Source organism: Myzus persicae, unplaced genomic scaffold (genome assembly GCF_001856785.1).
Source record: "Myzus persicae strain clone G006 unplaced genomic scaffold, MPER_G0061.0, whole genome shotgun sequence".
In the NCBI taxonomy this organism is placed as follows: domain Eukaryota; kingdom Metazoa; phylum Arthropoda; class Insecta; order Hemiptera; family Aphididae; genus Myzus; species Myzus persicae.
Genome location: NW_019104157.1, coordinates 85,198 through 101,924, shown reverse-complemented (window position 1 = coordinate 101,924; position 16,727 = coordinate 85,198). Strand labels below are relative to the sequence as shown.

The 16,727-nt window shown below is 31.5% G+C and overlaps 1 protein-coding gene across 1 annotated transcript; it reads left to right on the top strand.

The window, feature by feature from the left end:
- LOC111039463 (dopamine beta-hydroxylase) lies at nucleotides 1-15,113 on the top strand. Its single transcript, XM_022323001.1, has 9 exons — nucleotides 1-493; nucleotides 2,602-2,754; nucleotides 3,312-3,575; nucleotides 4,961-5,158; nucleotides 5,295-5,379; nucleotides 5,469-5,635; nucleotides 7,334-7,516; nucleotides 11,323-11,510; nucleotides 13,443-15,113. Exons 1-9 carry the CDS (start codon nucleotides 176-178, stop codon nucleotides 13,687-13,689), a joined length of 1,803 nt encoding a protein of 600 aa, XP_022178693.1. The 5' UTR covers nucleotides 1-175; the 3' UTR covers nucleotides 13,690-15,113.
- Nucleotides 15,114-16,727: the final 1,614 nt, after the last annotated feature.

Genomic DNA, 16,727 nt, shown 5'->3' with positions numbered 1-16,727 from the left:
ACAAGTCGGACTTTGCGGCTGTTTCGAGCGTCCCGTCGTCGTTTGCAGGTCGCGCGCGTGCCGCTTATCGTTCATCGCTCGTTAGTCGTACCGCCGACACGGCGCCGAGTCGTACGATAACATATACACATCACAACAATTATCATATTATTTCTATAACGACACCTCCTCCGTCATGAAACAGCAGCGGTCCGCTCCGCAGTTGCCGGTGGCCGTCGTAGCGGCCGTCGTCGTCCTTCTGTCGGCCACAAGTGGCGGCCACGCCGGGCCCGCGGGACGTCGCGTGTACACCGCACCGCTGGACGACACGGGCCGGACGGCCGTCTACTGGACGGTCGACTACGGGTCGAGGTCGGTTAAGTTCGAAGCGCACTTCGCGGCCGGCGGCGGCCCGTTCGACTGGCTGGCGGTGGGCTTCTCGGACCGCGGCAACCACTCCGGAGCCGACTTCTGCGTCATGTGGGTCGACTGGAAAGGGGCCACCGGCATGTTGGTGAGTGTGGTTCGGATCGGATTGTGGGTATTGTGGCGACGGTATGGGTAACTATACTATATACAAGGGAGATAACCATTACGTTGTTAACTTTTATAAATGGGTATAATGGTTGTTATACTTAAGTGGCCAAGAGGGGTAGTGTGAAAGTAAAACAATAATTATTAATATGTTGGAAAATCGGAAATGGCAAGATCGTAGGACTAAAGAATTTGAGACATTGGAATATGATAATTATTATCGAGTGCATTCTTAGCTCTGATGCGCAGTCTTTATCATGTCCTGCAGCTCATTGATAAAGTGCATAAAATAAAGGTGGCCACCAATGCCTACCGCCATCATGCATTAGTTATAACTATTTACATTTTTTAAGTCTTTATTCACACATCGTATCTACCTCTTTAACGCCGAATCATTAAAGTGTATGTTTGAAGAAGATTCAAGTACATGCTGCAGCCGTACAGTTGTCACGGGCCTCAGATGACTTCAAATGTATCATAAATAATTTCATCGTTTATGAAATCGGATCAAGGAGGAAAAAATTTAAATTATTTTTTCTTTTCCTCAAACTATCATTGGAAACAGCACTTTTTGGATTTCACGGCGATATATATAGGTAATTTTACGGCACATATGTCGTTAGAAGTGAACGGTGGTATGCTGTCAGCTTTATTTTTACTTACAGGTATAAGCGGTATAAGTGGTATATGCACATTTTCTCTAGTGGGTGGACCGTAGATGTTATTATAGTGATCTACGATTTTATCTAGTATACATGACACATGTGTGTATGTCAATGATTTAGTGGCATTTTAAGTCAGAGAGGATGTACAACAAAATTCATTATACATACAAAGTCTTATTAACTGTAAATCTCATTTTTTTTTATAATATTAAAATATATGCAATATATCTTATTTGAGAATTCATCAATTAAATTAGATTTTTTTATTTATATTATGTAATTCAATAATAATTGTTCCTCAGAATATATAAAACCTGTGCATCAAATACAACATTTATTATTTTTACACGTTGTAGAAAGAAATTGTTTTATTTAAGAGTAGTGCGTACATCAAAATACTTTTAAATTAGTTCAACCCATTTTTTAGGCGAGTAAATGAGGTAGGTACATAAAGTTTTAGTTCAATCTATTAACGTTAATTTCTCCAAATGTTTAAAAAAAATTAACCGTTGAATAATTATTAGAGTTAGGGTATTTTATTTGAAAAACAGAATTTTGTTTCACCACAGGACATTCCCTAAGTAATTTAGTACAAAAAAAATTCAAGAATTTGAAAAAAAATGGGAGGGAGGAGGGTGAGCGTGCTTGGTGAATCGTTCTGTATATTACACCAATAGTGCAACTGTTTATACATGGATGGTATAGGTATATGATGAGTATAATTGACTGAAAATGAGAAAAACGATACGTTAAAGATTTTGAAGAGAGATTTAAATGAAGAACCCTTATTTTTGTTTGTTATAATAAATGCAACCTTGGTTAGATAAAATTACAAGAAAGTATACAGTTAAATTGTTGTCTTTTTATAGTAATATATAACTTTTTAAAAAACTTGTATGACATAAATATATTTTCATTGTTGTATAATATTCTAATTTTGACTTAGTATAGTATACGTATAAAGTATATTTATATAGAACGTTAAGTATCTAAGAATATTTTCAGAATTAAAATCGGACTATTCGAAGTATGTGTAATTTTGGTCAGAATTTTAGGAATTCACAGATGCCAATAAAGATAATTGCATCGTCAAAAAATTCCACCACGCCCGATGATTAATCATTTTTCTTTTGTAAATTATTTGTTGCAATGAATTATCAATAATCAATATATGTTAAAATATTATTTTATCACTAGCCACTAAACAATTTAAAATGTATTATTATATATTAACCTTAGGAAATATTTTTTTTTTTTACTTACAAGTTACGAATGGTATTTACTATGTTGATGTGTGTCTATTTGCATGTAAACATTAAATTTTTTAAATATCAATTCAATAATTCTAAAAAGTATATTATAAACGTTCAGGGAAATTTAATCAAAGATTATTTATACAATATGCAATAATATTTTTATGCAGGACACGTGGACAGACGATGCTGGAAGAATTTCTGTAGATGAGCGACAGGATTGTGAAGAGTTCGATGTTGCTAGATTTCATGGAGGAGGGACTGCTTTGACATTTACTCGAAAATTTGATACATGTGATGACGACCGTGATTATTTAATCCAGGCTAGTGACCTTTGTTATAATAAACCAAATATTATATACTTTGAAGGAGTTTTTTTTTCATTTATTGGGATTTAAATAAATTATAAAAAGTTTAATCTGAATTATTTTCTTGACTTTTTGTCAATCACTTACATTTTTTTTTATCAAGTCGGTGTTATTGTTTTTCTATAGTTCTCTCCGTGGACTAAGATACCTTTATACATCGTGGTTCCCGCGAAGATAGTTGTAACTATAGACATTTTATTTAGTATATGATCTATGGTTGTATAACTGCATTATATTATAGATAACGTAATTAATAGATTTATGCTACTAACAGTTTTGTTGGAAATTCAGAAAAACGGTAACACTGACTTCGAACAAAAAATGTGTAAAAGTGAGTTACAATACTCTTCGTTGGGGGTGTCGATATATTTTTTTTTTTGAAAAAATCAACTGGGATTATGACAACGACTTTTTAAAGTTCAAGTAGAATCATATTTAGTACCTAATAACATGGTAGTTGCATATATTATATAAAAATCAATAATATGATAATTAAAAATTATTATGCATAGGATGGTACCACTCACCTTGTATGGATGGTAGGTGGTGGCCCACTTTTTGCTGTAGAAGGGCTGTTGGTGTCGCAGGCCAGAGCAAAGGGCATGCAAAGAGTTCAGTTGCTAAAACCAGAAACATCGCCTGTCCGATTGCCGGATAAAGTGTCCAAAATAGACGTGTTGGCGTCTAAGGTAAACGTTCCTGCGGATGAGACGACGTATTGGTGTCACGTGATGAAGATTCCTCTAGATTTATCGTTCAAACATCATATCGTCAGGGTAAACATTACGTCATATTGCTAACGCACAGTTAATAAATACATATAATTTACATCATTTTAACTCGCGATGTATTTTATATTACCAATAATCGATGGTAGTTTTTACCGAAACATTTTGTGTTTTTGTTTTTTTTATCAATTATTTTGTATCCTTTAGGTAAAATATAAATTTGGGGCTACCAAATAGGTTCTGATTAAAACTGGATTTTTTTTTTCGTGGTATCGAAAACTAGAGGGGGGACTGCGTTAACATTACTTCCCCAAGCGTTAGCATTACTTCCCCTTAAAACTGGAATTAAACAACTCCAATTTTTTTTGTTTGCGTATACGGAATTTTATATCTGAGTATTTTTTTATACATAAGTACACTAAAATCTAAATAATAATAATATGCATATAGGTATCATGAATATAAAATGACTAAACAAAAATAAAATTAGTTTATAAAAGCACTCTTGGGAAAAAATATCACGGAGGTGACAACAAAATTAGGAATGATTGCAGATTATAGCTACCATACATTTTTTTTTTGAAACATATTTACTTTAACGAGTTATGAACGATAGTGCAAAAATAATTGCAAGAATCATTATTTTGGAAGGTATGTCTTTCCAAAGTTTTCGATTTTATATTTGTATGCATACGCACTACTCTGTACTAAACTGCTGCGTGTTTTGATTTATATGTTTTGAGGTATTTTACTAACCCAATATAAGAATTATGATGAAATCAGAATTTGCAAAATCAGAGAGCCATTTAATTTTTCGAATAGGCACAATAGCTTAGGTTATAAATACATAATACATCTTCTATTTAGAAGTATTTAGAACTAAAAGTCCCCCCCCCCCAATTCCTCTTTAGAGCTTCATTGAAACAACTTTTATCTCATCTACCGTTTGGTATTTTGGTCTTACCAGTTGAATAGCAAGTATAGTAGCTCCATTCGTCCACTTCCTCAGGAATTATACAAAATTACAAATAATACGATACATTTGAATTTTAGTGAAAAAAGTAAAATTATACCTATGGAGAATAGTTATTACTTATTAAACGCGTTATGTTGTGATTTTGGGGATATCACTTATTACACAATTTGAAGTTAACAATATTCCCGAAATAATGACGGATGAATTTTTCAAAATAATGTATAACAAAATGTTAAAGCTGTTAAAAAAATGTTTTGTACTTTAATTGTAGAATAAGTACAGAATACTGTCAATAACGTGTACGATATATTTTCTGACATTTTATCCAAAATATTGTAATATTTCGTTTTGTAATTATTCCTTAAAATTGCACAATAGAAGCAGTAGGTAGTCGGTACTATAGCCAGAGTACAGCGTACTTGTTTTTAATTTATTTTACATTTTTATTTGAAAACAGTTTGAGTCGGTTATTGAAGAAAATAGTCGAGGTGTAGTGCATCACATGGAGGTGTTCCATTGCGAATCCAGTGCCGGCAGTCAGATACCACTGTACAGTGGGCCTTGTTTTTCGGAAAAACGGCCATATAAGACACAAGTTTGTAAGAAAGTGATGGCCGCCTGGGCCATGGGCGCTGCTCCATTCGTGTATCCCGAGGTAATGAAACTAAACCGAAAAAAATGTCGATTTCATATATATCGCGTACACTCGATCCGTTTCCGAAACGAATATCGATGGTGTTGATTATTATGATAGTTAAAATATGTTCTATATATGTATTTTTCCATGACAGGAAGCCGGTTTACCCATAGGAGGTCCCGATTTCAACAGCTATATCATGTTGGAGGTGCACTACAACAATCCCGGGTTAAGAAAAGGCAACGTATCTCCTCCTATTTCTATTTATTCTTTACCGACCACTTCGAGAGTACGGAAATTATTGTAAACTTCTGCTGTGATGTTGTAGGCATGGTGGACAGTTCTGGCGTACGATTGTACATAACGCCAGAAGTGAGAAAATATGACGCCGGAGTGATCGAACTGGGCTTAGAGTACACAGACAAAATGGCCATACCACCGAAATTGGAGGATTTCACGTTGAGCGGCTATTGCATTGCTGAATGTACCGCAGTGGTAATAATGATATTATATCTATAAAATATAAAACTATGCTGCCAATTCGATTGTGTCAATGCATTTTACTCATGAGAGGGGACGTCAGTGCGATATATTTTGTCTTTTTTCTCAGACTCACGTGCTAAGCGAATTCATTTTCATTTTTTCGAGTAATCTCTTAGAATATAATCAATTATTACAAAAATAGTTATGTAGGGTAATTAACTTTAAAGGTTTGGCATATCGGTTTTATATTTTATTATTATATAACTTTATACATAAGTCGACTTTAAAATTAAAAATAAATAATGTTGTACATTCAAATGGATACTGGATGATTTTCCTCTAAGATTACCCAAAAACATAGAAAATAAATTGTGCTTACCGAGTAATAAAAATTGTAGAGGTCACACAATTCCTTCTATTTTTGTGGCACGAAATTCGAAATAACTTGTTTAATATGCGTCATATATGATATATGTGTCATAAATATGTGGGGAACGATGGTTATTATTTCACATTCTATGTACATGAATCATCAATATTATGTTATTACGTTAACTCATTTAAAATGTAAGGGTGTATCGGACCAATAATATTACAAATTGTACAACGAAATAAATTCAACTTTAAAATGTAAGACTTCAAAGTTTCCTAACAAAAATAGATAGCTATTATTTTTGATCAAACATTTAAAATAAGTTTTATTTATCTAGCGCAATCTAGTTGTTAAATGTTACCATACGGAGATGGTCTATAATACTAGTATGCTATTATTTGACGAGTATCAATTATTATAGACTCAAGAGATTCCGTTTACACATGTACAACAAACAATATTTCAGTAAATAATATGGTTTATAAGTTTGGCTAATTATTGTGAAAATAATTTAGATTTTATCGATTTTATTCTAGGTATTTGGAAAATGACGAGTATATTATAAACTTCTATAGTTATAGAGTATTGTTGTGTACCTAATAATATCAATACAAATGAAGTAATACTTTTTAGAGACACATTTTATGTACATTTTAAAAGAAATTAATTTCCAAATGTAATGAAAAAATACCTTTACTCCAATAGAATTTTATTATAATATAGTTAGAAAAGAAACCACTAGATGTCGTTCGTATATTAAAAATTGGTGCCTACATTTTAATGGACAGATGAACCATTTGATGAGATTTGACTTTCTCGTCGTAGTAAAGAAAATACGAAGGTTCAGTGCCGTATTTCCCATTAAACACTATATCCTAGTGCTTAGGGCGGCAAATAATTTTTAATATTACATTTTTACTATATGTAACTAGAACTAAAATAAAATGAAACTAATTATAAAATGTTTTTAGACCAACGTGATTGTGGTAATATTCATATTTTATGTTTTCCATTTTCATAATCGTAGAGTTGTATGTATTTATTTTTCAACATTAAAATTTTAAGTAAAAAAGGAAAAAAACTATAATTATATGCTTTAATAACATTGTTTGGACAAGAAAAATATTTATATTAAAAGGCGGCAAATTATTTAGTGCTTAAAGCGGCACAATGGTTAAATCCGGCCCTGCGAAGGTTTATAGTAATAATTCAATATTATAATTTTTACTTGACACTTTTCAGTGATTTGCAGTTAAATAACTAAATAATAATGTCACATTTCGATCGGTGAAACAAATCAATAAGTGAATAAAACCATAATGATTTTGAACTTTTAGAGCATTCCTTCGGCTGGGATTGAGATCTTTGGTTCACAATTGCACACTCACCTCACTGGCACCATGATCTACACGAAACACGTGCGGGACGGACAGGAACTACCGGAACTGAACAGGGATAATCATTACAGCACTCATTTCCAGGAAATTCGTTTACTACATAAACCTGTGCGAGTGCTTCCTGTAAGTCACACTCACTATGTTCATAATATGAATATAATAAATTATAATATACGATAGTTACTATAGTTCTATAGTATTGTACTCGTACCTAGTAATATCACATACTCATTATCCATATTACCTAGTCGCTACCAAAATGAAGAACAGTCTTAACGCAAATAATAAATCATGGAGAAAATTCGAAAAATTTTCAATCGATTATGTTTTTCGAAAATAAATAAATACATAATATGAAGATTTATAATTTGTAAAATTAAGAACACTGTCTAATAAGTAAATTTGGCTTGGAACTACGAAAAATGGATGACGTGATGGTACTTTAGTACTGCGTTTCTCAAAGTGTGTTCCGCGGAACCTTAGGGTTCCGTGGGACAATGTCAAGGGTTCCGTTAGATGTATGAGATTATTGAGAAAATTATGTTTATTTAATGTTTATTGTTTAAAAAATTTTTGATTGAAAATTTTTTTTTAAACTAAGTTTAATAATGAAAAGTCATTAACAGTATCATTAAAATATTATTTGGACCTTAGAGTTTAAGGAATTGATTTTCCTATTTTAATTTACAAAAATTGTAGTTGAGTTGGATTAGACATTAGGGTTCCGCGAAACACAAATAATTTTTTAAGGGTGCCGTGGTTGTAAAAGTTTGGGAACCGCTGCTTTAGTAGACGGTAGCTTAAAATAACTGCGGCAACTGCTTAATACTTTTAAAAAATGTTAGGAAAAGTTAACAGCATTACAGCTGTATGTCCTACATGGGAATGTTTACTTATAATAATGTAACATGAAATTATCCTCGCAGTACAATATTATGTAGGTATGGGTACCTAGATAGTAGATATATTTTCAATAATCATTATCGGCGGCGATCGGTAGTATAATATATACATATGTATAAATGTATGTATATGTATATAATATGTTATCTTGTATACTTGCTAGTTGCTACTTATACTATTGTCTATCTTTAAATTGTCTTGCAGGTCAGGTACCTACTATATATTAATAATAATTAATAATGATGATAATATATTGTGAACGTATAGTGTATCGTTACCGCCATGTACAGCTTCGCAGTCGTCTGTCGTCGACGCCACGAGAAGAAAACACAATGACGGTCTCTCCTAGACAGGAATTTCGGCGGCGGCCGCTGTGATTGTGCAGTGCCCTGCATATAATATCGTCCAAGGCGCTGAAAAATACATTATAACAGTGTGATAAATAATGATAACTTAAAACAAAAAAAATTACGAATATAAGATGAAGCGCCCAGCGCAAACACCCTCGGGTTTCGTCCGGGTGCGATCCAATCAACCGACGACAGAACGGCGTAATAATGTGTAATTATATCACGTTATATTCGTATGGATACATGATCTATTCGATGAATTTTTTCCGTTTTAATTAATTATTAACAATGCCTCGGCGATCAATAAACCGAAATCAATCGGTCGTCGGCGGGTTATCCTCACATCGAGCTCATACACGCACTGCAGTACCTACCTATATATAATACTCTATGTATACTGTTATATATTACCCATACTATTATGTATTTATATTTTATATGTTTATAAGATGTACAGACACAATGGAATTTGACACTTCAGTACTATATTAGGATACTGATATAATATAATACGCATGCATACAAGGATCCAGGGTGATTCACCGAGTATGCTCACCCCCATTTTTTCTTTTAATAAAGAATTTTTTCAAATTTTGGTTTTTCAAATTTTGAAGTATAGATGCCTGTGTATATTATACGTGTCTACAACTTACAAACTGGATGATTTTATTATTTTTTGGATAAACTTAGATTTTTTTGTAGGTACCATTTAAATTTTAAGGGGTGTCCTGTTACCGATGCAAACATTACTTTATAAAAAAAAACAACATTATTATTTTATGAGAACTTTGCAGGTGTATCTAGTTCTAAATCCGAACGAGTTACATAGTTATTAAAATATTAATTAAAAGTATTACAGTCTTAATCTTTAAAAATAGTTTTATGAAAATTAAAAATGTATTAAACTAACCTATATATAATATAATGTAGTGCTTATTGTAGGTAAACAAATAATTTTTTCAAATATTTATATTTATACTTGTCTAATGTCTTCCAATCCTGTTATCAATAATTATCATTGACATACGCATATTATCCTTATTAGTAGGTACTCGTGTACACTAAAGTAGGAATATTTCAAAATATAATGATTAATATAAAGCAAGGTTTACTAATTTCAAAAACCAAAAAATTGAAGAAATTTTTTATTCGAACAAAAAATGTGGATGAGCGATGAGCATCGGTGAATCGACTAGTGTGTATCTACCTGTATCTATTATGTAATATTGGTATCCTATTTGCGCTGAAAATGCCTCTGTGTATATATTCTACATATACCTTCTTTTTTTTTAGTTTTGAACCGTGGGAACCATGCTTTCGCATTACTTCCGCGACATACTCTATGTACCTATATACATGTAATACAACCAAGTGATAATCTTTAAAAATACGGTTCTGAATACTTAACAATTTTAAAAATGAGAATTTGAACAAATTTATTATTAAATGAAAAAATGGCGGCGAGCATGCTTGGTGAATCATTCTATGTAGTAGGTATATGTACAATACTAACATTAGCAATTGGTACACCCGAAGTTCGACTATGGTTAAGGGGATTAAAATTGTTGTATACAACTCTCGATATGGTCATAAATCAATTTCTTGAAAGTTTTCCAACAATTATTTATTACCATTGTATACAATTTATATTTGTATAGTATTGTACTATAATTTCAAGTATGAATTTGTATAAAATTATTTTATGTATAAGTATATAATATTATTGTGTTTGCTAGATTAAATAACCCGGCTATAATATAATAATATAATACCATCACTAATGGAAATGTTTTACGAAACAAACTTTTCATGATTACCCGCTTTAACGAGCTATGAGAATTAGGACGATAAATAATAAATAATAATAAAAAAAAAACAATAATCCTAATGGTGTTTGAAACATGAAATATCATCAAATAGCTAATTGAGTTCATGCAGGTATATGATTAAATGTGAAGTGTAACGACGGTTGGTTTAACGAGCGATGTAAAATATCGTGGTAAAGAATGTACCTATATATTCTATGGGTATACAATATCTACAACAAGTTTAAAATTAAAAGTCGAACGCCTAACCAAAGATGTACCTCTAATTATAGCTACTTGACTTATTAATTGTCCCAAAATATTATAGTAATAAAAATCATTCAATATAACTTATATTATAATAATATAATGTTGAATGAGCTTCAAACAAAACGTGTTATATGATGTTTTTTATTTATTGGTAATTTGAGATGCGTGTACAGTAGTCAAGTAACGTGTCAGCTAGTAATTAAATACATTTTATTTTTGGGGTTTTGCGTAAGTAATTTAAAAAATAACTAAAATATTATTTTATGTTTGTTATTTTTTCAAATTTGAAAATGATTAATCGACAAATTCAATCATCGATATAGGTAGTCTGGTAATCTATCCCTAGGTGTTGATAGTCGTTATTTATTAAATGTTATTGCTCATTGTAGTATTTATGATAGTAAATTATTATAATCTGTTAATTATATTAATATGCTGAAATCGAACACCTCTACATTAGTACTTAATTTAAAATTAAGGTTTGACAGATTTATGAGCGCATTAGTGCAAACAATATTTAAGAAGTACTTATACCTAAAATGTTTTTAAAAAATTGATTCAAGTACAATATTTAATGTATCAAATTGTGTTTGATGTACAGGGGGATGCATTAATAACTACGTGTCATTACAACACCGAGAGCAGACAAAATATTACACTTGGCGGATTCAGCATTACCGACGAAATGTGCGTCAACTACGTGTATTACTATCCAAAGATAGAGTTAGAAGTGTGCAAGAGTTCAATAAGCGACCAGAACCTCAAAAGCTATTTCAAATTTCTGAACGAGTGAGTATTCAATAGTTACTCGTATTATGTTCAATAATAATAAACTGTGGCTTGGCGTGGCACGTTGGCTGTTACCAGTCGCGGAATGAGACTGGGAGTAAGTAACGGCCACAGCTACTAGTTCCCGGATGGGTGGCCACCAGGGTTCACAGTAGTTATAAACCTTGCCACATATACACGTGTTTGCTACCTACCGTAACAACCGTAACAATCGTAAAAACAACCTACCGTACCAACCTTACTCCTGACACAGTTCATAACCTCTACAACAGCTAATGGCCATAGTTGCCGGGCTTAAGTTCAATAAAATAAAAATAATAAAACTATTTAGGCTTTATATATATGTATACATATATTCTCATAAAACTCATCTTGAGTTAATTAAATGTAGTATAATGTACTAGCTATGACGTACATCGTATTATTACATAATTACTGTGATTGCGGCTGCTATTTGGACGTCTCCGTTACATGTCGTGTTTCACATGATATTCAGATAAACCACATAACTGTTTTGTCTTACATTTTAATATTGTATTATGTAATAATAACAATCTAGATATAAATACGAATAAAACGTTAATGTAAAGTTAATGGCAGTCTCGTGTCAGCAGGAACAAACATGGTATACCATGGACATTTATAAAAATTATACTTGGAATAACAATACGACTCTTAACACAATATTATGGACATTTTATGAGTAGTTCGATTTTCTATACGTTCAATCAAACCATAGATATTAATTTCAGTCGGTATAAGTTGTTCAATAATTGGAAAGTCAATGATATCGTATTTCAAGACATTTTTTCTGTAATCGAGTGCGGTTTTATCGTGTGAATCAATAATAATAAAAAAATACACGTACTTAAATTATAATATAAGTAGGTAGGTAATAATGATACACATTTTGAAATTCAACTTATTTTTTAAATGTAAAAAACGAATAAAATCATAATTTTCTCACAAGACATGACTACATGAGCTATGCTTTACACATTTCGATTCAACGTTTTTCAATAAAGTGTTGGTATATAATAACAGCGTGTAGTTTGATAGATTTCTAACTTTCCATGTGGTTTTGAATATTGCACCTATCGTAAACATTTGATGTATTATTATATTTTAATCATTGTAGATGTACTGATGTTATGATTAAATATGAATTGTAAATATCTATTACATTATGCGTTATTATTGTATATGATGACGTGTTCTGAATGATGATTTATCGAGTACAATTTATAATTATGTATATTTCAAGGCTTTAACATAATAATAATATATAACGAACAAAAGTTTTCACTGTTTTGAAAAATATATAGTATAGTATATTAAGCGATTTTTAGTTATTGGAATTTGACTCGTAGTTAAATTTACTGTCCCGAAGTACTATTTTTTATCTCACTTCAAATGTACCAATTTCACGTTAAGGTCTACTTCTATGTTCTACGTATCTTGCTCTACACAAATTAAATGATTGTTTTTTTCATGCTGCAGCAGAAACGAATGTTATTAATGCAGGTATAGGAAACAAAGTTAACAATTTCGGTTTATCATCCATTATCTTTCCGAAATGAAATAAAATATTGTTTAAAAAATAATTACAGTTTTTAGCACCTAACGATGTTTTGATTTGTTGTTTTGTTTTGATGATTCCTGCATGTATTTTGTATAATACATTTTATTGTGTCCTCGATTAAATTGTGCATTAATTAATGCATAATGTATTTTTACTATTAATCAATTGCATTACCAAGAAGTGTAAATAATATCATTGAATATATATTGTATAATCTAGGGTAATATTTATAATTTACATCTGTACGCCCACTGTGGCATTCATATTTCATAAAATAAATTTAAAAACAAAAATCATGTCTAAGACGTATATATTTAACCCAACAAGACCTGTTGTATCCGTGCTCGCAGGTGGGAGAGGCAGCGGACGTCGCCAGAGCGGGCGGTGAGCGCAAACTACAACGGGGCCGAGTGGACGCCGATGCGGAGCCGAGTGCTGCACCAGGTGTACGAGCAGAGCACGCTGTCCATGCAGTGCAACAGGAGCACAGGCGAGAGGTTCCCGGGTGACTGGGAGAACAGGCCGTCCACGAAAGTGCTGTACACGCTGCCGCCGCCGGCCAGGAGCTGCAGCATGAGGGCCACTCCGTCCTCATAATAATATTTCGATGTCGTGTATCTCGCATTACATTTTAATGTTATAATAATCATTACAAATAACCATATAAGTATAGGAACTCGAAAAACCCCCCTCTGCAGGCTGAACCCTCCTGGTTGGCGGCTCTTGCACCACAACTCAAACGATTGGTGTGCAACCCTTCCAGCCCGATTCACATTTAAGTAGCTACGAACCGAATAATTTTTTACATTTCGTTATAATAGGTACCCATATAATATTATGTGAAATAAACTTAAAAATTATTCTGCTTTTTTCGATTAAAATAAAAAATACATAGATACCTAGATAGGTATTGTCAATAGAAAATATACTTACCTAGGTTTATTTATAAAAATGTAGCGTGACATAAAAATAAAAATGAAAACTTAATAACTACAAGAAACCATTTTAGTTTTGAAATCCCCAAAATCATCAAAGATAGTTATTAAGCAGGTAATTAATAATTACATTGTCTCTAACGTTATTATAAATGGAGCACATCGTATGCTATTGCCTATTATATACCTCCACACGTCTCATGACTTCACGCTTATATTATATTATAATTTATATTGTTACTATAAACTATCTCTTAAGTCTTAATACTTGCCTCGTCTTATATAATATAGACGACACGATAATATTATTAATACATTGTATATTGGTACCTGTAACACTTCATCACCATCCCTTTGGCGCTAACAACGGACTTCTGCAAAATATACTTTATGGATGGTGCGCCCCAAGTGTAATATCATATAAGTACTTATTTTACTTATGGCTACACTTTCCCATGGCATTATATGAATATTTGATAAATTAAGATAGCACGACGAAATATTAAGATACCTATAGGTACGTATCCAAATTAAAACTAATCCTTTTTCAGATTGCCATCATTTGTAGCACTCTATATTTTCGTTTTTCGTCACTTCAAAAATTGTAGACAATTTTGAAGTTTTTCTTAAGCCATTCAAATTTGATAGTCATTGATAACCTACTGCTGTATGTCATGAAATATAGAAGGGGTTCTCGAATTTTGACTGTGATGCTATGTATTTAAAAACGCCATCTTGGTGTTAATATGTCTTAACCTTAGGCCAGAATATGGGTAATGAGCAAAGAATTCGTTTTTGTGTTCTTCAAATTGAATAAAAACACTTAGTGTGCATATAATATTTCAAGTGAGGAACATCAAACCCAAAGTTTCTAAATACAAAAAAAAAAAAAATATACAACACCTTTCTCTACAATTTATTTACATTTCAAAGATTATGTTTCGTGATTAAATTCACCGATAAACGTATTTGATAATAATAACGTTTTAGTCAATATTCAAATTATAAATCATACAATCGGGAGTAGTGATTACTACAATTTTGAATGACCACGGTGATTTACTTGTTCTGATCTAGGTACGGTGCCAGAGTATTATAATTTATTAATACATGAAAAAAATCATCTTATTACCGTTAAATGTAATAAACGAATAATATTTAAACTACATTATTTAAAGTAAAATATTTATTTTGTCCAATTTATACAATTTTCGAGAAATGTCCATAAATATTAAATTATTTAAAATTCCATTAAACATTGATTTGATATTTTATAGTCTGAGCAAAATTTTACAAATATTCTTTAAATTACAAATAAACAACGAGTTAAAACTTTTAGAAGCTTATTAAATAATACATTTATCAGCAGATTTCTGAGGACAATTATGAACTCCATTTTTGACAAACATAAAATTGTCCAACATTGAATACAAAATGTATTTTCATCGGAGTCGAGCATCTATATTATATATAGAGATGACATTTTAGATTATTATACCTGTATAGAATATATTATTGGAAAATAAATTATCAAGCTTGTATTGCCCGATAACAAAATATAATAAAGGTAATTAAAAAATTGTTTTTAACACGCTAATGGTTATATAAAAAAAATGAATTACCTATATTGCTTATATTGGTACCTCTGCTTACTTTTATACGTTTACTTTTAGTAATAGTTATATTTAACATGAACAGTATTATATAATACGCATACATTAAATTATGTTTTTCACGAATATTTAGTAAATGGAAACTATCGTATATTTGGTTGAAGATATTATTACTATACTATACATTATTGTGTTGTGTGTAGTATGTTATGATCACAGATTTATATTAATATAATAATAATAATAAATAATATAATATAATCTGTGTTATGACATAGAAGGGCAAAGAACGAAAAAATGTATTTATAATTTTGCTTTGCCATTTCCTCCCCCTCCTGCTTTCCCACCTATGAGGTGGTATTGTAAGTTTTTAAGACATTATAACTTGAATGCAATTCGTAAATACGTAATCAAGAAAAGTTGTTTATAATATATTATTAGTATGATATTAAAGATAAATTAAATTTAACTAAAGCTTTGAAAAAAGGTATAATGATATGTATAATATGATAATAATTATAGGCATTATAGGTAATATAAGTACCAGGTACCTATTAATAAGTCTTAAATATTCATTGAGTTTATTTTCCAAAGACAAGTCATTTTGAAATATGATTTACGTCAATTATTGCACGCGATAATAAAGTGTAGTGACTTTTTTTCAAATGTCATTATTTGTTAAGTAAAAAGCCGTGTTTACGACGCACTCTGAAACACTGTTTGTGCAGTTCGGGGCAGGATATAACAGGACATTTGGCCAAAAGCACGCGTCAAGGATTCGTGTATAGTGGATTATGTGTGACTTAATCTTTTTACAAAGCTCAAATCTATCCACAATAAGTTTACCACTGTGGAGGGAGGGAGAGGAACTAACACATAGCACGAAAGGTCGCTAAAAATCCCTAGTGACCAACCACATCAGGATTTAGCGCGACTTTCGGCGTTGTTTAACTTTCACGACATGCCACACTCCGGTTGATCCTACAAAGTTTATATCAAGTCGTTTCAGTGCCTTCAAATTCGAACTACAATAAGTAAGTACGTACACAAGAGAATAAAAATGAATTCACTGCGTATGTATTATTCA